The sequence below is a fragment of the Tachypleus tridentatus genome, chromosome 3 (genome assembly GCF_004210375.1).
Source record: "Tachypleus tridentatus isolate NWPU-2018 chromosome 3, ASM421037v1, whole genome shotgun sequence".
NCBI lineage: Eukaryota > Metazoa > Arthropoda > Merostomata > Xiphosura > Limulidae > Tachypleus > Tachypleus tridentatus.
The window spans coordinates 15,250,825-15,275,134 of NC_134827.1; the positions used below are offsets into that span (position 1 = coordinate 15,250,825).

The following is a 24,310-nucleotide window of genomic DNA, read 5'->3' on the forward strand; positions in this document are numbered from 1 at the left end:
GAATAACCAGAATGGTGTCTTTTTTTTTTATTATTAATATTATGTTCAACTTTAAATGCCTAAAAAAAACTTTTTGTGTTTTTTTTTTTTATCTGTGTAGGAAAGCTTGATACACTTTGAACTTCAAGTAATATGCTTCCATGTATTGGTTATTAATTTGGTTTAATAAATCTATGTATTCACGACAGATAGTTTTACTCGCTTCAACAAGTTAAAATTCCTTTATTAATACTATTAATACTACATGTAAGTTCAATGACAATCCCTTACATGTCTTATTGAAAGAAATACATACTATTATGTACATACAATATAAGACAACTGCAAACATAAAAACAGTGGAATGTTATGCAGGGGCAAAATAAAAATAAAAAAACAAAAAAAAACTATAGTTACAAAACTTTCTGGGTCCTCAAAATACTGCTGAAGTTTACATGTTAGCCATAAGGTACAAGAGCTCATGATAAAACAAAGGTTAAAATTTGTTAGTATAAATTTTTCTGGACCTTATCACTGGCCAGACCAAATAAAATCTTTTTCACTGACCACAGTTTTGGGTTTGATAAGTTCAGACAATTTGTTAATGGGTACTGGTCAGCAATTGTTGTCACTGGCCACTGGTCAAGTATGTAGTTTATATACAGGTATTATATATATATTCACAACTCAGTGTGAAAAACAAACAATTTCTTCTATTATTTTAAATAAAACAGTTCACTCGTACATATTTGTTCAAAGTAAAAAAAAAAATTAAAAGTTTAGGCTACCACAACTTTATTTTAAAATATTTTTAACATAAAGAGAAAAATCTGATCCATTTTCCCTTTTTTGAGAGTTACAAGAAATCATAAAATGTATATACATTCATGTTTTTCAGGTTAATATAATGTTAAATGACTTCTAATCTTTTGGCAGCAATGAAAAGACAAAACACTACCAAGTAAACATGTGGATGGGATGAGTCTTCCTATAATGAAGAACAATTCTCTATGATTTAAGCTTTCTATAAAAGCTGTCAAGTTCTGTAGATAAATCAATCACAATAGTTTGGTCTAAAAATAAAACTTTGAACATTATAAACTTTTGTTCTTTAATTAAACTGAGATAAAATAAAAACAGACTTGTCTTAAATAATGTTTGCAAAACAGAAAAGGTTAATATTGTATTTACAAGTTTCAGATTATTAGGTAGAATAAAAGTTTAGTAAGTTACAAAATGTATTTAACACACACAGAGCTTAAGAATGTAATATTCCACCACATAATACTTGATTTGAGTATTACAGAACTTATATATACATATATATGTACACAGGTAAAACTGAAATTTCAAGTTGTCCACCAACAAGTGAAATATTTTAAGACCTTGCTATTTAAGGCAAATATCTAAAAATATTAATAGTATAAACATCTGTTTCCATCATCCACTAATGATACATTTAGTTCCTGATGAAAATGCAAATACTATATACACTGCATATATGATTTGAGCTCAAAGAAAAGTCAGTATCATTTTATTTATTTCAAAACATATACTGGAGAGTTTGCTTGAAACAAAGATGCTTCACATCAGTCATAACAAGAATACCAGACAAAAGATTCTTTGGCAACAGTCCACTAACACACAATTCAAGTTACTGTACACTATGTAACATATGAGTTGAGGTCATCATCATAAGTTCCTATAAATGCATAAAAAAAAGAAAAACAGACTGGCATTATACTCCATTTTCCTTTTTTTTAAAAAAAAAGTTTCAGTTCACTATATCCTGCACAGTAAAGGTTAAAAGATCAGTCCACCTCATATGCTTTCGGTTACTGTGTATTGTAATTTTACTATTTAGTAAGTCACGAATGTCCTACCTAAGAAGACATGCTCGAAGGTTTTCCATCCAAAAACACTACCACTTATTTCTTTCAAAATTTTGTTGATTTCTTCAGAAGAAATAATAAAATGAAGTGCTTCCTTTGTTCACTACTTACATACTCTCTCTTTGAGACAGTAATGAAAACCTTCACTAGATGTTATACTTTCGATCCTGGTCCTTCTCGTTTTGTCCTTGTAGGTAAGAATAATAAAGCACCACTTGATGACTGACTTTGAACAGGCTGTAACTGTGTTAGATCATTGTAGCCATTAACCATGTGTGACGAGGAGGGTTCCACTGACTGAAAAGGGTGGACTTGATGTTTTTTATAGTGTTGATGTGGTGGCTGAGGTTGGTTTGAAGGATGTCCTGTCACCTTGGAATGACGAGGTAAGGAGTTAGTGTTTGGTTCAGTATTCTGTTGAGGACCACCTTGCATGCTTTCATACTCAAAAAAGTTTGATGTTGGTCTGTCTCTATGACCCATGGGAGAAGACTTACCCATTTGTGGCTGACGAGAAAGATTCTGTAGTTGATGTTGTCTGTATTCTTGCAGATGCTGTTGAATTTCTTTGAAGTTCATGTAATGACTATATTTGCTTGGGTCAGCAAAACCTACTCTACTTCCTGGCCTAGGAGTATAGACAAAGATTAAAATTATAATATATGAAACATATTTTTTCTATTTAGATTAATCTGACTTTATGTATAGCTAGTTCACTAAACAGCAATATATGCACATATCTGAGTGAAGATTTCATCAGTCTCAGCAATACATATGAACAAATTATCTGACTTAATGTAAATAACCAAAAAAATTGTTAAAATAAAGAAATATGAAGTTGAGTGAGATTTTAACTTTTAAGCCTTAATAACTCGATATTACTAAAACTATTTGTAGTTAAGAATAATAAAGAATCACTGGATGGCTGAATTTGAACAGGCCATAAGTGTGTTAGATTACTGTACCCATTAGGTGTGTGTGATGAGGAAGGTTCCACTGACTGGAAAGGGTGGACCTGACGTTTTTATAGTGTTAGCTTACACTATTTGCTTGGGTCAGCAGAGCCTAATCTACTTCCTAGCCTAGGAATATAGACAGAGTCTGAAACTAATCTATAGCAATTTTACTTAGATGTGTGTGTGTGTGGATTTATAATAAAAACATTTTTGTTCAATTTCAGTTTATCTTAAAAATGACTCATTATAAAGGAGAAAAATTCCAAAATTTATTGTCACAGAAAACTACTGCTCTCTTTTTTATTATTATATCCTGCTTTGTATCAAATACAGTTCTTTTGTTTTGGTGGAATATACATAGTTACTGTTCATAATGTATTACTGTTTCAGTCTTTCTAAAAACTTATACTCAGTATATTTCACCCTGGTGATTCTCCTTCCATGTTTAAACTAAAGTTTCCTAATAATAATCTGTATTCTCACAATGTTATATTCAAAATATTCTTCATAATTATTTATCAACTAATTTTTTCATATATTCTGGCTTATACCAATGGTTCTAAACAATTGGTCTGCTGAAATAACCAGTGGGAAAAACAAAAGTATTATCCTATGCATGGAAACATACTGATATGCTTGGATAAAATTGTAATGGCTCTTGTTGCACTGTTAGAAAGCAAGAAAAATTATGCTAGTTATGGGACAGTGTCTGCTTTTTGCATGTTATTATTTTATGTTCTTTGGTGCATTATTTAATTTTTTAAAAAATTATTTAGTGCACTAGTATCATTAGCATAAAAAAAGTAGGGTTATGTGTTAGTGACAGTTGATAGAAGAAAAAAAAAGGCTTATACAAGTCCTTTATTTATTGGTATAAAAATAACTAAAATGTAAGAAGATTAGGTAACATAAATAATAATTATAATAAAGATTCCTGAGGCACATACACAAGCACCTTGGAGTAAGTTGTGGGTAACACTAGATTGATTGCATTTCCTGTAGTGACTTACAACTTATAATATTATGGCACAAATAGCAGACAGACATAGTACAAAGGGAAATAAAACAATAAAAATTAGGTTACAAGCTTAAAGCTACTTAGGATAAAATAATGTTACAATTTGAAGTCACTGTAGCAAGAGAAAAAGGTAATTTACATTAATTTTGTTTTATTCTTTTTTGCCATCAATGGTTGATCATACTGACCAATTTCATTTTGAATTAGGGTAGAAAAAATAACAGATAAAATATAAAGTTTTATGGGGAAAAAAAAGTCTGAAATGTAGTTCGGAGGTACCCAGATTATGCACAAAGGATATTTGATATTTGTGTGATTCCAAAAAGTATTTTTAACCTTAGAATGAAAATTACTTTGTACATGGAAATATTCAAAACAAGTAATTCAATATATTAATGGACAAATATTTATTTTAGCTTATTAAAAATACTTCACTAAAAATTATTTTTTGTTTGAAAAACTTGATGTTAATTGAAAAAGTACCAAATTTTGTAAAGATGCATGCATTATTTTGAAAGTTAGAAGTATTAACTCTAAAGACATTAAACAAGTACAACTAGGTTACATGGTTGGTCAAACTGACCAAGCCAGTGTTGAAAGAGTTAAAAGTTAGTAGTACTGAATCTGTAACAAGTACATGGTCACATGATTGGTCACTCTGACCAAGTCTGTATGGAAAAAGTTGATGACCAAATGAGACTCCATCCCTAATAATTGATTACTAACTAGAGGAAGTGTAACTCGTAAGCAGTGTTGACTGTCACTTTTATATTGCTCATAGCTAAAAGTGCAGAGCATGTTTAATAGCATCTTATGAGCTCAAACCTTGAAATATTTGTATATGAAGATGTTTTAGAACCAAAACAAGGACTTGAAGTTTGTGTCTATAACAGAATGGAATTTAAATAACTTCCATTAATAAATCCTTCCTACCTTTCCATTTCCTTGTAAATGTCAAAACTGTGGGACCGACTATGAAGAACCTCACTTTCTCGTCTCTGTTGAGGAGAAATTATCACATTAGAAATGTTTTCAACTTGTAATATACATTGGTGCCAAAGTAACTTAACTTTAATTACCCAGCTGAAAAAGATTACATTAGTTTACTTAATATCCTTTCCGTTATAAGTTGGCCACAAAGCTCAGTTTACACAATCACCTTTATCAGTTTCACTTTGCTTGATATTCATTAAGATATTTATTTTACCAATTGTAGTAGTCATCACTTCTAGCCATAAATTGTAAATACAAGGCAAAAATTGAAAAAAATGTATTGGTGACCTATGACCTAACCTCTTACAATGGCATCAGGACAGGCTTTATAACAATTTCTTGATTAAATTTGTATTTAATAAACATTGTTTCCTTACAATAAATAAGTTCTTGTACTTACTTGCATTGTTTGTATACAATAAACTTTACAATGATATTCAATAAATAAGGATTTCAGTTATCTGAATATTTCACCTTCATCTATCATGATCTCTAAACCTAACTATGCTTACACAATTCATTTATCATAGGCTAAAATTTCAATAGCTCTAAAACATATAATGTAATATGAAAATGATGTCTAAAGGAACCATATTAAAATATTCCCAGGTCTGTTTATGTCCCTAAACCTTTTAGACTTTCCAATAAATCCTTTGGTTTTTCTTTGCAGAAGCTATATCTTGTCACATTTCTACAAGTCCTCAAATTATTTATCAAACCATTTATTTATTCTAGGTTGGAATAAATAGCTTATAATTTGCTGTATACAACACTGTTAGTTTTGTCTGTAGCCATTTGCAAAAGCTAAGTTTCATTATCAGTTGTTCAATTACTTTCTGTGAGGTCATAAAATATACTAATAAGAACACAAGGAAAATAACATTAGAAATAAAAATTCATAAGGGACGATTAAGTAAATAATGTTTACAAACTGAATTACTATATTTAGTTTAAATTTTAAACCTAACATACAGACGTACACTCAACACCTGAAAAGTGATCACGGGCCTAGGAAGGATTAATATCATTCCAATATTTTTATTGAATTTTTATCTTTTCATTAACAACTTTTAATAGGCTGCTTTTTTTTTTTAATTACATCATAAAATTCAATATTTGTTTATAGTTTTTAAATGAATCAAATACTCAGAAAAGAACATATCCCATCAGTCTCTTGGAAAATGTTGTTTTCTAAGAGTATATTCATATCTAACACAATTAAATGCTGACAATCCCATTAAGGTATTAGTACCAATCTAATGACCTACATTAGGAAAAGCTATGTTCATACCTTATGTGACACAGTTCCAAAAATTATGTCTTCAGTACAGGCATAAAAGATACACAATCTTTAAATTATTGTTATTAGTAACACAAATGTATGTAACAACTGAAGGTTATTTGAATATATGTTGCAAAAACATTAACTTTTTAATCCATTAAAGATTTGCTAATGTATAACAAAACTCAATATGTAAAATTAATATGTAAATTCAGCTTTTGTCAAGTGCATTTATAAGTAATATCTAGCTTTTGGGATACTGCTATAAAATCACATTTGTTCTAAAAAAAACATAAGAATATTTGGAGGTAATTATCTTTACAGATGGAATTCATCAAGTACACTGGAACACTACTGTTAATTGATTAAAAAGCACAAAGATTAGTAGAGACTTCCAAAAGTCTTTGATATACTGTACCTTTATAGGCAAAGGACTTTTGGGGGAGTAGAAACTAGGGTTGCGATGAGGAGGTAATATTCGTTTCAGCTGAAAGCAGACCAGTTAAAGTCAAAGATGAACGAAAAAAAAGTTTGTAGAAGCCCCAAAATAATAGAATAACCATAACCATATTAGATAAAAATGTTATTACCCAAAACACTATTACAGGTGGTATGTGTTAATCATACACAGAAGCCAGCATTACTTACACTAAAACAAGTGGCATGCATTAACATTTTCCCTGCTGAGCTTTTTTTTTAATATTACTAAATCCTCTGTGCTAAAATGTTTTCACAAATTTCCAATTTTATAGATATAATGAAAAAGGTACAAAAGAGTTTTTTTCCAACTTCTAATTATGTGTCTTTTATTCCTTTTTAGGTCTCTGACCAGTAAATTTTCTTGGAATGGCATGAAGAGGAGTTTTTCTCTCCTTTTCCTAACATTCTAGCATGCCCAGCATGGCCTAATTGGTATAGACATCTTTGTAGTTTCTGGATACAATAAATGCCTACTTCTCCAGAAAGCTTTGTGGGTGGATCGGATCTTAGCATTTTTATAACAACCAATTCTTGGAGGTCATCATTCTCAGATGCAGAGTCTTCTTCAGCTGTGCTACCAAGTTCAAACATTGATTTTATGCAGGTTCTGAGAATATCACATACTTTCTTCTGCTCTTGCTGCTTGTTATACAGTACTTGAGATTAAATACCAACAAATTCATCAGATGAATTAGCTCACTTTGTAGTTCCTCTAGTGCACAGATGGTATTTTGCCATATGATCACAGCAATCTTCTGCCAGCATGTTTGTTATATTGGATAATACACTTTGGTTTCATTTTGGGGTTACCATCTTTGTCTTTTTTTCCACTATCAGAAAGTGAGGGATATCATCTTTACTAACCTCTTATCCACCCTCGTGAGAAGTACTATGTTATCCTTCTGTCAACATGCAACCCCACCCTTATTTGGAGTGGAGCCTTCCAGTTTCAAGGAAGATGGGAATCTGTGGTTGACTTGTATATTTAAAAAATGGCTGGTATAGGTAGAGTAAGCACTAGTAGAGGAGTGAACTACATTTCAGCCTTCTTCGGTCATCACCAGGTTCACAAAGGAAAAAAGGGTTACTGACCAGTAGCTGACCACATATTTGAAGGTGGTTGTGTAACTGAATGTAGGAATGTAGAGGACATGCTTAGATGTTGTATATATTTATTAATAGAGGTATAAAGGTGTTCCTTTATACCTATATTAATAAATATATGCCTGAAGTGACTGCCTCTGGTCCCATATGAATCTAAACATGCACTCTGAGAGAAATAAAAACAAAATGGCACAAAAATTAGTAACATCTCGTGCAACTAGAGTACTTCATTCCTGAAAAACATGAAGTAGTGATGAAACCACTATTAAATTCCTAGAAACAAAGTTATTTTAGAACTCAAAAAAATGCAAAAATTGTTCTGGACTTCCAAGAGTCCATAACTATTCTAGATTTGAGTTATATTTAGCACAGCCCTACGAACAAACAAAGTGGGAGAAAAATACTAGTTGCCACAATTAATATTTTAGTCATCACAGTGACCTGGCACCCAAGATCTGTTGAAGCCTGCCTTAAGATACTAAGCACAAAAGTACTTTTTATGTATTAACAATTTTCAGAAATGTATAAAATTTTTCCCTGCAACTATTCAGTATTTAAAGGGCAAAATGCAAGAAAACAATCTTTTAAGTGTGGTTTGGATAAGAAACACCTACTTTATTGTTCATATGAGCTTCCAAACATTTGTATTAATATTCAAGATAATTTTTTTAAAAATGAAATAAAATTGGGCAAGGTTGCACCATTTATATGATTTTTGCAATATTTTATCCTGAAATAGCTCAGGACTAATATCAACTCAGGCTAGTATTAAAAAAGTATCTCATTACAGGTTCTTTGTTCAAGTTCCTGATATAATATTAAACAATTTCTTTTACTCTCAGATGGCTCTTAAATATATTTTAGTTTTTTATTTATACAAAAATCGTTGATTTGGAGAAATCAGTATCCAATTTATATAAAGGGACTATTAACCTTCAGAGTCACTTCTTTTAAAATTTCTAGCAACTTGCTTATTCTACCTTCTAAAGTTTCAGTCCTTAAAATGCATGTTTTAACTATGTATATCACAGGAGCTTCAAAACGATACCTTTGATCATCAGACTTGTGATAAGTTGCACAATAATAAAAATAATAATTAACTGTACAACAGAAAACAGACATACCGGCTGACGATCAATGGCATCAGTAATCTCTTTTTCATAAACTTCTTCTTGCTCGTCTTTTGGGTAATGGCCATGCCGCTCCTGATGTCTTCGCTGGTGTTCAGCTCTGAGCTGGTGCATTCTTTCTTGTCTAGTCTGAGGTGGAAGATGACTTATTGAGATAAAACCGTCCTTACTATACATCTGTTCCTGCTGCTGCTCTTGTCTCTGCTTTTCTACTAGCTTTCTGTATTGTTCTTGTATCCTTAAAAAAATGTTAACTCGATGTTTATTAAGCTCACCTATATATTTATGACAAAAGATGTAACCACTGTTAATGTATATTTTGCAACCTTTACTTCTGTTGTTGTAGAAACTCTCAGCAGTTTGTATTAAAAACAAAACTAGTTTAAATATAAAGTAAATTATTTTTTGATAATTTAAATATGAAACACTTTTTGTTTTTTAAATATGTATATTTTGGAATTGTTTTAAATTCCATTGCCAGTATTAAATGCTCAAAATACTAATTTAGAACATTCTAACTCAAAAACAACACAAAATATAAAGTGAATCATTTATTGTCTTGTTTGTTAAAATGCAGCCTTTCTTTAATAATGTTTTCCTTTAAACATTTTAAACTTCATTGCACATTTTTTGATATTGTTACTATTTATTTTTTTTTTTTAACTTTTGGTTACATAAACTTCTTGAATGGTATCTGTTGATGTTTGGTGTAGTTAGAACATTGTGAATTAACCTTTAGAATTTAATGCTAGAACAATTCCAAAATATCCATAAGTATGTTTTTCTGATATTACTTGCACACTTGTATGTATTACAAGACTTGATTTTCTACTTGGTGAGTCAGTTGTAAATACCAAAGTATAACTGATAAAATCACATTATTTTTGTAGATTCAGCAGTACTCTGATACACACAAGGTAAAAACCACATGAAAAAGAGATTCCCTTCTATTCCTGCTCAAATGATCTTATAAACATTTTAACAATATGAAACTAAATGGTGAATTATTGTGTATTAACACTTAGAAATATTTATATTTCCTGCCTCTACAGATAAAACTGCTTTGAAAACAACAACCTTACTAATTGGAAACAAATGGAATCTTGCTATAGCACAAGCTTAGAGATAAGTTAGTGTTGTTTCTAAGAAGAAAAAAAAGTAAATAAATTACAAAAGGAGAACAGTAGCAAATCTTATAAAAGCTATCTGTTGATATTGGTTTTAATACCACACAAGATGCTTTATTGCAAAATATCTTTCAACCCAGAGGGTTAGTGAATTAAAACAAGTAGAACTTGACAAGGTCACACACACAAGCTGTCCTATTGTTCTTTTCAACATCTGGGTGGTAGTTGAAACAAATTAAATAAGACACAAGCCTATGGTTATATGTAACTTATAGTATGAAGTTTAATTAATTCACAATGCATTTTATTTATTTATAGTATTAGACAGATTTGATGTATAACATTAAATTCATTAAATAGTGATAAATACACTGTCAACATGTTATAGACATGGTACATGAAGCTTTACATGTTACAATTCTCTTTTGTGCTGAGTACTTTTTTTTATTCAGGCCCAACTTTGTCAGATGTTTTGGTTAATGGCAAGGATACCCAACTGAAGACCTAAGGCAGAGTAGTTATATAGGTCTTTTTTAATTGCAATTAAAACTGCAATTTTTATTGAAGGTTTCTATTAACTCTATTTTGTGTCTAATGTATAGAAAGGTTACTTATTTATGACATCAATAAGATTTTATAAACTGAAAGAGAAGTACTGATGAATCTGAGTCAGAACCTGTGTATTCTGTAGAACAAGCAGATACAAAATCTGACTTACAGATTAACACTTACAGATACACTCTGTGTAATTGCACAGCATATAGTTGTGTCATTTAGTCAGTTTTATTTCTCTATAAACTGTAAATATGCCACAAAAAATATAAAGTTCAAAATCACTAAATGGTTCTCGTGCTTTATATTTAAAGTGTGTGTGTTTCAGCTAAAGTGACATTTCTTAATTATTCATTTTATGAATGCAAATGCAGCAATTACAACAGACTACCTTCTGGAATTCAAAGAGATAGTTAATTTGAAATAAATATTCAGATGTTTACTTTTTCTGAACTTCACAAGTCAAATAAATCTCTACCCCAATAATAAGAGTCCAGTTAACTAAGAAAAAATAGACCTTTTTAGGGTAAAGTGTCACAGAAATAAAACTAACTTTTTGTCTTCTTACAAAAAACAAGTTAAATTGTGTTTGTATCTTTAGGTGAATAACTTTTCAAGATGTCATTTTGCACCACCTTTCTTGTTCTTCTTGAGCAGCATGCCTTGCACGGGAACGTTCTTCTTCCTTCTCAGCTTCTTCCTTGGATGACTTCCCCGCTTGTTCGTGGGTTAATTTCTTATTTTTCCCAAATCTAGTACATATGAAAAACTTTGATTATAATAACACAAATAAGCATGCAAGCTCTTGCCACTAACTATGCTTATTAAGATCAAAAGTGAAAATGTGCAAGTAATTAACTGACAAATGTATGAAAAAGAAAATTACAAATTCAAGGTTGAATAAAAATTCTAATAACATAAAGTCACAGATCCACTCTAAAAAAAATTAATTTCTCAACTGTCTAACCAAATCTGACTGTTTTTTCATTTTAATGTCCTTAAGGTACTACTAGTAGCAAGCAACTTTGGGCATTAAAACCAAATGAAAAAAAATAGAACATTTTACATACTTCTCAGAAAAAAAAACAGCACTAAAAAAATTTAATGATTCTTTAATCATTTTTATAATTATAAAATTGTTTAAATCACTTTAATTTCACACATTTGTAATACCCATTTGAAAATCACCATCTACGCATTGAGTCTGATTTAGATACTGTAACATAGTGTAAAAAATATGACTATGAAAATATTACTTTAGAAAACTTTTACTAGCACTTGTCAGAAATTAAAATCCTACAATGTAATTTCCAGTATATGATTTTATATCCTGCAAAAGTTCTCACACATTCTACTGCACTTGTCAAAAAGTAAAATGATTTATGAAATAAACTTTTCAAGGGTGTTTTGAAAATCAACAAATATCACAAATATAATGATACATACACATACACACAAGTGTAAAAAACTAAATTTGTGTACCCCCAATGTTTGAATTGAATCAAGATCATAAGAAGCACAGACTGGACCAAAGCAAAACTTAAGTAGGTAAGGAAGGGTGGTTATGGACATGCTCACTTAGAATATATATTGTGACATATCATAAATATTGTGACAATCTGGACCTATTTTGATATAGGGGAGAGTAGTGACATGATGGAATTCAAGAAAACAACATTGTGAAATTAATGTAAAAATAGGCAACCCAATGACCAACTTAAATGACATTCTAATCTCTCATCTTTCAACTTACATCTGCCAAACATAATTAATACATACTTCATTGTTTATAGTGAGTCATTATTTTGGAAGAAAATCTCAGCTGAAGTCAGAGAAATCGATACTTATGATGAATCAAAGTGGTAAGGTGCAGGTCCACCAAGAGGGCAGAGACACCAGACTTCAGTATTCCCCTGAAGTCCAGTATGAATGGCAAAGAAAAAAAGTTACATGTGGAATGTAATAAACCAGAACAAAACATTCAAGCAAGCATTAACTGTGTCTTCCATTACTTATGCATGTATGTGGTATCATTCCAAAAACTATTTGAGAACCATATACCAATTCTTTCCTTGGGACCATAATGGCTCTCAGCAATCTTGGTTAGGTGCTGCCCTCCCACCCATTCCATCACCTATGATATATAGTTATATGAAAGAAAAATTATACAAAACGAATGTCTCATGTTAGCTGTAAAACAAGCAAATTACTTACTTGAAAACAGAGCCTAATCCTTTCAACAGTCCTTTCTTCTTTCCTACTTTGCCCGTTTTTTTTTGTCCGTTTACAGCTTCTTCAGCAGCAGGGTCACTGCTAACAGAGGGTGTGTCACGAGAACTACTAACCCCTGATCCTCGTCCATGAGCCCCTGGTCCTGCAGAGCTGCTACTCTCAGTCTCTTCATCCACTAAAGAATTCATAAACATACGAGTCAAAGAGATTGTTTATAAGTCCCAACTTTTCCTATTTGTATGATACAGCATACTCAAGATATAATTAATCACAAACACGGGAATGCTTGAGAAAAGGTTTCACTCAAAATATGAGGCTTGACAGATAAAAGTATAATATTATAAGCCATTCCATCACTTATACTGTAAATTAGCAATATCAGAAATAAAAATGGTTCTGTTTGATGTTTATGAAAATATCTGAGAAACTGATTCTTTAACCTATTTAAAGCCTCACTTTTAGCATACAGGCCTAAGTAAATTCATCCAGAGTAATTCTTACTTTAAGGATATAGCACGATACAAATCCTCTTTACTTAATTTCATGATAAGCATTCACATAATGAATACAACACTAATGAACATAATCACATTTACAAGAACTGGAAATATAGTACAAAAGATATACTATCTCCTTAAAACTTTTCCCAATGTTAGAAAACCATGCTTAAATACACAAAACTACGAATGTTTTATTTTCTACAATTGAAGCACATTGCCCAACTCTTGCAAGTGTTATTTTCAAGGATCTTCCGTAACACAGTCCTAAACAACAATTAACTATTTCATCATGAATATCTTACAGGTTTCCATGGTTTCAGTAACAGGTCCTTCATATGAACGGTCCACAGCAGCTCTGAAACTTTCATTGCATCCACGTCCTCTTGCTGCTCTGCCCGTGGGTCGACGTGAACCCCGTGCTTGACTCTTGTCTTCCTTTTGTAGCTCTTGCACCATAGTTTGAAGACTTTCAAGACTACTTGATTTTTTCATCCCAAGTGATGGACCAACTTGCACTTGTGATCCTCTGCTATTGATGCTGTCTCCACTAGATGGAACCATGTGATATGGACAGCCTGGAGATTGGCAACTCCCTATAGTAACGAAAATTAACAACTGCATATTTTTTCACAGTAACATATCTTTACCAGATAACTGTCATGTTAAAATGTTTGTACCCTTCTAAAAAGAAGAAGACCCTCTGAAGTTACGTTAGGCTTAACTTGACATTATTCTGACTTCAAGTGTGGGTTTCATTATTTTCTACATAACAAGAATATGTGTAAATGTAAAAGTATATTATTTAAAGTTACAGTACACAAACTGAGAACTTACAAAGAATACATGCAAAACATCCATTGCTATTACTTTGCCAAAACAGTATTACATGCTTCCCCTGACATTTTTTAAAGAGCATTCAAACCACATACACTACAATTTGTAGGTGCTGTTAATGGAAAGAAAAAAATTACAAAATAACATACAATAATGTGTAAAATCTCATATGGCATTGCCACATGCATGTAACTATTTCAAGAAGATATTTAAATGTCATGTGTCCAAATGTAATTTCAACAGTCATTTATGTACTTGGAATTAAAACTAAAACCTTTCATTTATTCACATGCAACTGAATAAATAAATGAGAAATTAAATATTAAATAATTTTTTTATAAAATATCTACATACATATGCACATAAATATTTGTTTCCTCTGAATACTTACAGTATACTAAATAATTCCTGATAAAATTAAGGTATTAAAATATATTAAAACCATAATTATAACATTAAAGTAGTTAAACATATGTGAGGCAGTCTTTCTTAAACATAGCTACAATAGTCTTTTAACCACATACAGCTGGATAAGTCTTTCAAATAACTTTATCTAGTTCAATATTTCTGCTAACCTCAGCTGTAGAGTAGTCTCAGTCACTTATAGCTAGAGCACAGTTTCAGTAAGTTACTTAAAGCAGTCTCAGTCAGTTACAGCTAAAACAGACTTTCAATCAGTTACCTAAAGCAGTCACAGTCATTATAGCTAGAGCAGACTTTCAGTCAGTAACAGTTAGAGAAATCTTACAGTTACAGCTAATAAAACAATGCCATACAGCTGATTTAATTACTTTGCATAAGAAAACAATAAGATGTGTGAATATAAATAGTGCAGTGCAGCCTGATAAAAAACCCAAGTGAAATGTGCAAGGAGAAAGGACATGGCATCTGTTACCACTACCTACAGCAACATGTTGGGTAGAAGAGCAAAGGGTTCCTATAAAGTTTTCCCACTTCCTTGAAAACCCTAAATGCTGCAGAAAAAAAGATGACTCAGAGAAAATTACAACATCAAATACACACACACAAATCTGACCAAATTTTTAATAATGTGTCTTCATACATTTTATGTACAATACGATGCCTTAACAATGAACTACTGCATCCATTGTTTCTTGTATTTGTCACAGGCTTCTTGGTTGGACAGCATTTTCCAGATCCTGGAAAAGTTTTACTTGAATCATCATGAATTTTACAAGTTTCATCACTTACACTCAGTTTAAGAATGTTAATAAATATAGTGTCTATGCTTAGTTTTTAATTCCAGCTTCAATCTGGATAAAAATTACAATGCACAACACTATTAGCACTACTAATGGACTGTGTGTTATGAAACACTTATCCCTCATCAACTGCAGGTTCTAGTTCACAGCGACACGTGTAACTGTCAGACCCAATGACTTCATAACAGATACTTCTGGGACTTTTTATATAAAAAAATAACTAGTTTTAATAAGTAAAATAAATACTTGTTTCAATATTATGCTGTAGTTAACAGTCAAAACTGACATTTTTTTTCTCTCTCTGACAAAGTAACTCATGTAAGATTAGACTGTTTCACACTTGCTTGATGTTAAACTTATAACACAGAAGTAGAGTATGTTACACTAAAAAGAATTTGAATCCCAACTACATGGTAACAGTCCATGTTACCATGCCCAGTTGTGTTTTGTCTGATTACTCTGCATCTTGACAACAGCACTACAATGTACTTTACATTTAAAATAGCTCTTTCACAAGTCTCTCATGTCTAAAACACACCTTTTCCTTATTTGCTCTTCATAATACATCTATTGGGTGAGTACAACTGTTTCCCAGTGTCCATTTCACACACACATGAAATGTAAGGCAGTCTTTACTTACATACACACCCAGTTACACACACCCCTTCAAATATGTGGTCAGCTATCGGTCAGTTACATCTTTCTTTCTTTGTAAACCTGACCACATGTTTGAAAGGGGTTATGTAACGATGGCCAAAGTATTGGTCGAAACATTGTTCAATTAGTATTTGGGTGTTTTGTATGTTTATGTTGTGTTTATTTGATTTGCTCCTCAACACAAAATATTTTGTCAACCCAAACTACCTAGTTTTACATATATATTGTTGCAAGTCTCTTTCTGAATGGCACCAGTTCCTAAATTGATCCATATTACTTTGTTTTCCAATGCCTTTAAGCACTAGTGATATCCTAAACTGGAACAAATTTTTATGAGTGTGTGAATATTTTATGTTAGAAAGGGATCTTACTTACCCTTCCCAAAAGCAGTTAATTATCAGCAGTATCACACTACCTAAAAAATGCCAAACAATATCAAAATATAATTCTGATACTCTCCATTCCACTGTGACTTTAATATAATATACTCAACTCTCTGTAAAACATCATACACAGGACGTAGTAACACAATAAGTCATATACTTGGAGATCTCTTTTTATTATTATTATTATTATTAGTTTCACAGCATCTCACACAATTAAATTTGGGACTAATACATATCAGTTATTCCACCAGTTCTTAATGCATGCTTGTTTTAGACTAGCTTGCATATTATATGCCATCTGCACAAAATCTAAAATATATCATGAGAAAGAATATTTCACATGCCATGCGACAGAATGTTGCATCAGCATGAGAAAAATGCTTTGTAAAACATTAGGTAGGATGTCCCACATAGAATGAGACAAGTAGTAAATAAAGATGGGATTCAAAAGGTTCACTGAATCCCCCTAGAGAATTTATTGTACTGTACGATTTTAAAAATAAGGGCTAAAATCAGTAAAAAAAAAAAAAAACGGTAAAAACAGTGTGTTGTGCACTTTAAAAAGTCTACATAAATTTTTGGTTAGTGACTCCAAATATAGTTTTCTTTGTTACAAGTTATAGTAACACACTAACTAGTTGAGTGCAAAAAACTTGTCTGTTCCAGATACAATGTATCTGATTTTGTGAATATCACAGAGGGAGACATGAAGATTTCACTCTGTGCACCAAGAAGGCAGGGTGGGTTAGAGAGGAGAGTTTGTGTACTGTATTCCATGATTAAGTCAATCTTTGTAGTTAAAAAATAATAAAAACTTTTAGATTATAAATTAATTTAAAAAGCATTGCTTCCTACTGCCTTCTGGGGTCTCTATTTGTGTATAAAATGTGTTGGCAGCTGTTAAAAAAAACAAACCTGTTGACACCATCTCCCTGAATAAAACCCTAAATCTGCCACATCATGGGACAGAATATTTTAGGAAGTGTAAGACAAAACATTTTAGACAAGTCAAGTCAAACTGTTTTATACAGTATGACATAAAGTATTTATGAGTTGTTAATATTGTACAGAACATGAATGTTTAATAGCACAACACTAATTTAACATGGCACCAGATTAAATAACCTGACACTAATTATTTAATACAGTACAGTAAAAATTACTTATTGCAGCATAAGACATAATACTTCACACAAAAACACACAGTATGACACAATGATTCCCATACAAGAAAATGCAATCTGTGTACAGAATGAGAAAGAACATTTCATGAAACAGCTCAAACAAACATAGAATAGAAACTGAGGTTTAAGTGTAAAGATTACTTTAAAATAGACAATTCTTTGGAAGTAGGGACTTTATTCTTAATTTGTTCAGGTCTGAGTCACAACTATCTTACTAAGAAAAGTGACAGAAATAAATACAAGAAAAAATATTTTGAAAAAGCAAAAATAACTTAAGTATCTAAGAGCATATCAAACAATTGCACATTTGAAGTCTACAATTAGTTAAAAGGTTATTCTTTTGTTTGTTAGTTGCAATTTTCACAAAGCTTCTCAAGGTCATCACTGTATTTGAACTGACAGTTCAAAGGTAAAGCAGCTTAATCAACACTAATCACTCCTAATTCTTGAGCTTCTCTTACCAGGTTAAACACACCCATGGTTCCAAAGTGCTGAGGGGAATTTTTGATTTTATGTTTTTAGGTAAAGGAGTGTGCAAGTCATGAAACCTCATATCCACAGTCTGGCACACTAACCTCTGGCTCATGCTCAAGCCCAGATTACTTCTCTGAGAAATTTTTACAAAACATTGCTTATATTTCTAAATTTTATTTTTAAAGTTGTTATCAACTGTTTATAAAAGTATTATAGTTTTATTAATACACATTATCTCTATTAGGTAATACTAGTAAGTTATGAATGGTTAGTATTATTAGCTAGTGACTGTTATTTAAAATGATGATGAATGGTACCACATACAGGGTGTACCAAAAATGACAGCAGTATAGATGAACAATACCAGCATCACAAATCTGATGTTTCAGGTCTTCATGATCTTTTGGTTTGTTAAGGTTAAATTTCGTTTTCAAAAAGCCCCAGATAAGAAAATCTAAAGGAATTAAATTGGGCAAACGAGCTGACCATTTGATAGGTTGTCCCCTACCAATCCAATGTTCTGGAAAAGTTTGGTTTAAAAATACTTCAACAATTCGAGCAAAGTGAGGTGGTGCTCTGTCCTGTTGGAAGACGGCTCTTTGTAAGAAGCCAGGAGTTTATTGGAGTTGTGAAATAAAGAACTGTTGTAGCATGTGTTGATAGGAATTTACAGTAACAATTCATAACCTGTTAACAGTTATTAACATTTGCATTTTTCATTATTTTGATGAACAAAATTGAAAATTACTCCAATTAATTCTGTCACAAGCACCAATCAAAAGAGTAGTTGGCTAACTTAAGTATTTGGACATAAGACAGTTTCTTCCTACAACTTGAAACTTAGCCTAATATAACAGAAAATAATTTTAAAGATAAATCACGAAGTTGCTGAAAATTAAAGTACAATAAATTAAACTCATACTAAACATAAAATACATGTTGTAGAACAAAGTTGTGCAAACAAAATATTTTTTACAAGATCTTTTCATACCTTTGTTTAATGAAAAATTATAAAATACTGCAACAAGTTACTTATTCATGAGAAATAATAAAAAATTTGCAGTTGATATGACTTGTCAATGGGCTTACAAAACATATGGCAAAAAAAAAAAAAGTCACTCATTCTGCACTACCAAACAAAGCAACTGACTTTCTTGGAAAAACTTCTGCATCAATATAATATACAAAATATCACACTTAGATGTCAGGAATTAATCTCAGTGAGCTGTTATGTTACTGTTAACCTTCAGTTTTTCTAATTTATGTTTCATTCGTAATCATATATCCAGCAAAAATATACCTTACAATACTTTGTTTGGTATAAGTACACCACTTACAATACTTTGTTTGGTATAAGTACACCTCTTACAATACTTTGTTTGGTATAAGTACACCACTTACAATACTTTGTTTGGTATAAGTACACCACTTACAATACTTTGTTTGGTATAAGTACACCACTTACAATACTTTGTTTGGTATAAGTACACCACTTACAATACTTTGTTTGGTATAAGTACACCACTTACAATACTTTGTTTGGTATAAGTACATCCCTTATAATGCTTTGTTTGGTATAAGTACACCACTTACAATACTTTGTTTGGTATAAGTACACCACTTACAATACTTTGTTTGGTATAAGTACACCACTTACAATACTTTGTTTGGTATAAGTACACCACCTACAATACTTTGTTTGGTATAAGTACACCACTTACAATACTTTGTTTGGTATAAGTACATCCCTTACAATACTTTGTTTGGTATAAGTACACCACTTACAATACTTTGTTTGGTATAAGTACACCACTTACAATACTTTGTTTGGTATAAGTACATCCCTTATAATGCTTCGTTTGGTATAAGTACATACCTTATAATACTTTATTTTATACAAGTACATCTCTTATAACGCTTTACTTGCTATAAGTACATACATTATAATACTTTACTTGGTATAAGTACACCTCTTACAATACTTTGTCTAGTATAAGTACATACCTTATAATACTTTATTTTATACAAGTACATCTCTTATAACGCTTTACTTGCTATAAGTACATACATTATAATACTTTACTCGGTATAAGTACATCTCTTACAATACTTTACTCGGTATAAGTACATCTCTTACAATACTTTACTCGGTATAAGTACATCTCTTACAATACTTTGTTTGGTATAAGTACATCTCTTACAATACTTTGTTTGGTATAAGTACATCTCTTACAATACTTTATTTGGTAGAAATATATCTATTACATAACTCAATTTGTACATCTCTTACATCACTTAATTTGTGAAAATAAAATAAAATACACACGAAAATAAAATCTACTTGTATACATATATGTTTGGGTTTGTTTAAGTGGATGCTACATTTTTCTTTTGTTCTGAAATACAAAAATTTTCATTCATTTACACTAGGCCAGTGGTTTGCAGCAACCAGGGAGATTTCAGCTCATTTAAAATATAGGTACTGCTGTATATTATTTTACAATGCAACTTAAAATGACCTTAAAAGTTAATATTATAGGAAGCAATCTGTGAAATGTGAGGATTGAAATCAGCCTGTCTTCAGTTGGAAAAAAAGAGTTTGTAACAGCCCCACTAATCTGTATTTATTATGTATTTCACAGTAAACTGGGCTTCCAAACAAAACAAAAGTAACAAAATATGTATAAACCTGCTATGTTACTTAAGCTTTTTAATAGAGAAGTATGTATTGGAGAAATACGATGAATGCACATTAGTAGTTTATTGTGATGCTTGACAATATATCTTTGTTTTGTTAAATGAATAAAAGGTAAACACTTCGTACAAACAACTGAACTTCATAGAATTAGAAAACTATAACTGGTTAAGTTGGACTAATTAGCACAAAAATTATTTGTTGGTGATCTTAAAGACTGAAATTCTCCAAACAATCTTCATTCTGATTTGAATCTGATTAATGGTAATATAATGAAGAGAAGATTTGGGAATGTTAGTAACTGCAGAATTTACACCAAAAATTACCATAAAAAAATTTAAGTCTAAAATCTAGAAAAGAAAGCCTTTTTTTTAACATCAAAAATTAAATAACCTCAATTTTTATATAATAATGCACAAGACACACCCACAGTATTTCAAAATAAACTCCATCATACTACAAAGTGGACTACTTTTCTTTAACATTAGCTTTACAAATTTTTAAAATAAAATTTCAAATTTATATTAACGAGAACTAAAACTAGTTGTATAATGCTATTAGTGTTTATTATGAAGTAATACATTTTACAGCTAAATATTTTATATAAATAGAATAGATTACAAGAACCTCCATAAAAATGAAGTGCCTTTGACAATACTCAACAAGAATTAGTTACTCTGCAGATTAAAAAATAAAGTATACATACGCTGTGAGTGAGGAATGTTAGACCGAACGTGGTTGACCAACGATTCTACTGAGTTAGCACGCACAAGACTGGGTTTTACCTCTCCATTAGCTGTTGGAATAAGTAAACAAGATAGTTTAGGAAACAGATTTAATTACTTGCTAAATACGTGGGATAGGTTGTGCTAGCCAGATTATACAGACAAATATCAAAATCACTGAAATGTTTGTGTCTAATAAAGTAAGATTTCTGTCATGCAGAAAGCTATAGGAATTACTAAATTAATTATAACAATGAGTTCCCCATAAAATAATCAAACTATTATTTTGTATCATTTCCACAACACATCAACTTTTATTTAAGTGTTTATTTCGACCAAGTTTGTTTTATCAACAAAATGTAAAAAGCACACCTCAAATGATTCAGTATTCATTTTTTGCTAACAATCATACCATGTTTCATAATATTAAAGAAAACTTCTAAAGGACTAAATAATTTCAAGGCTTTATCTGGGGAAATTTGTTACAAAAAAAAAGCCAAAAACTAAATTAATGTGATTTTGTTTTCACTCTTACATGTAAAATTCTAATGGTACCTGATGTTTAGCAAACTTTTTTCCCAACCTTGTATTAATTAATAAACTAATATTTATATTTCTATCCAACAATTACAAAAATTTACTGTTTGTTGAACTACTTGCAATGCCAATTCATAGTTAACTACATTGTTAATCCTTAATTTTTAAGTGAAAAACTAGAGGGGGAATACAGTTAGATAACATCACCTACCATTAATTTTTGGATTACTTTAACTGAAAAATGGGATTTAACTGTCACTATTATAATACAACCATGCCCCAAAGTACAGTGTGTTTTGTTTTGGGCAAGAATCAGAAATACACAGTCTAGTATGGTAGTTACTGGGCTATGATAAGCTCTAAAAAGAAAAAAAAGTACACTAAGTTATTTCAATTAAAGTATTATTTCATGACCAATCATACACCAGTCAATATGTTCAGAGACAGCTACGTAGTGTTTTTGTAACTTAACCTTACGTAATATTGCACATTTAAAGAAAGTCAAAACTCTACAAAAAGTTTAGATTGTCAACAACAAAAACATCAATTTCATGAAAATCTTTGACCAAATTCTTGTTTTGAACTAAATCATAAGTAAAATTATATTTACACCTAAAAACAGAAAACTAGGTCATAGTTACAAAAACAAACATCCTAGCTTTGGTAGTACACCATTATTTTATAACAGGCCCATATACTTTTAACCCATTCAAAAAAAAAATGTACCAGCCACATTCAAAGGGTTAATTTCCAACTAAACTTTAAAAGCCAGTATATTACCAGTTAATTTCTCACTTTTTAAGTTTTGTATCAGAATTTCAAAATTAAAATATTTCTCAATTCCAATAGATGTTTAAAAGCTAAGGTAAGCTAAAGTTAAAATAACTTTTGATTATTGTTCTCCAACAAATCTTAAAACTGTTTATACTTATTTATAAATTTAATACAATAATAGGTAAATAAATGGGAGCTTGTGTATATGCAAAATAATGAAAATACATAAAACATTAAACAGTTGCACAATAAATACAATTTATTAAAAACAGGGCTCAGCCCTAAAAACAGAGTATATACGTTTCAGTGAAGTTCTGGGCCACCATCATCAGGAATGATAGTTAAAGTTGTATATCAACTTATATATCTACAACACCTTCACAGTTTACCTAATATAGCATTATACCTTCAACATCATCTGGACTTTGAACACAACCATTAAAGAACAATTTCCATTACTTCATTTCTTCCACATCTGGACTACCATCTTTATTCAAAATATGTTCATTTATCTAAATTTCAAAAAAATTTAAAATGTTTACCTTTTTTATAATTTCAGTTACTAAATATTACATCTTTCTGCATTCTTGTTCATTCAACAAATATTTTATTCTATAAAACTGTAAATTTTATTTTTGTTGAAAAACTTAGCTTGGATTTTCACTTATTTACTGACATACACTAAAAATAAATTTTTCTACCATACCAATATCATAAGAAAACTGACTTTAAACCTCAATCAGAAAGTTTAATTTAATATAAGTAATATCATTTAAACTTGCATTATATCCATTTACACACTTTTCTTTTCGTACAATATAATATATTCCAGCTATTTTCTCTGCATAATTAGTTAACTTATGCTGATAAGGCCTAATATAACTACAGCCTAACAAACAACAGCTTTGTCAGTGAAATAAAACCTGATATGGTCAAGTTAAGAACAAGCTGACTGAGCCTGCCACATCTTGTTTCATGGAAAAAATTTTTTTTCCTATCATACTGCAAAATCACAATTCCAGGAAAAAAAATATTTTGTTTTTGTTTTTGCAATTTAAAAAAAATTGTGACTAATTACGCTGGAAGTTTTCCACAAGTATATTTTTCTCTAAAAACATGTCACCAAGCTAAGCTTTTATCACTTTGTTCTAAATCATCTACACAAGTCTATACTGAAATGTAAACCATACAGTCGAACAGAAAAACCACACTGTTATAACCAAAAATAAGAAACAGTGATTGATTAAAACTGGTAAATTACATTTTAGTTGAAAAATATAAACTACTGCTATTTTGTTTAAAACTATATCAAATATTCTCTTGTGGGCTACAAGTGCTGTATTATACTCAGAAAGTTCATGAAAACAATTTTTTTTCATTTGGAGTGTGTTAAAATTAACTTATGTTTAAAAATCTTCATTTCTAGGACTTTTCGTATATAAATTCAAAGAAATAAAACTGAAGTTTTTTTACTTGTAGAATGACAAATACAAGCTTATCTTATGCACTGAACTGTGGAGTTTGTCTGTCTCCTGTTTGAAAAGTTGTGCACACATACAAAGCTCAACATTCACTT

The 24,310-nt window shown here is 30.6% G+C and overlaps 1 protein-coding gene across 11 annotated transcripts in view; it reads right to left on the reverse strand.

Annotated features, from left to right (window-relative positions):
* Positions 1-201: 201 nt before the first annotated feature.
* Positions 202-24,310, reverse strand: part of LOC143246409 (partitioning defective 3 homolog) — a 122,426-nt gene continuing 98,317 nt past the window's right edge. For 6 of the 11 annotated variants that reach the window (XM_076493068.1, XM_076493062.1, XM_076493063.1 and 3 more), the window contains 9 exons: positions 21,405-21,494; positions 14,985-15,053; positions 13,548-13,838; positions 12,728-12,920; positions 11,149-11,265; positions 8,829-9,072; positions 6,539-6,607; positions 4,779-4,843; positions 202-2,499 (listed from right to left, as the gene is read on the reverse strand). In XM_076493068.1, coding sequence (XP_076349183.1) covers positions 2,025-2,499; positions 4,779-4,843; positions 6,539-6,607; positions 8,829-9,072; positions 11,149-11,265; positions 12,728-12,920; positions 13,548-13,838; positions 14,985-15,053; positions 21,405-21,494 — 1,613 coding nt within the window. In that variant the 3' untranslated portion in view covers positions 202-2,024. The remainder of the gene's footprint in view (positions 2,500-4,778; positions 4,844-6,538; positions 6,608-8,828; positions 9,073-11,148; positions 11,266-12,727; positions 12,921-13,547; positions 13,839-14,984; positions 15,054-21,404; positions 21,495-24,310) is intronic. The other 5 variants (XM_076493064.1, XM_076493070.1, XM_076493073.1 and 2 more) reach the window with 3 other exon arrangements.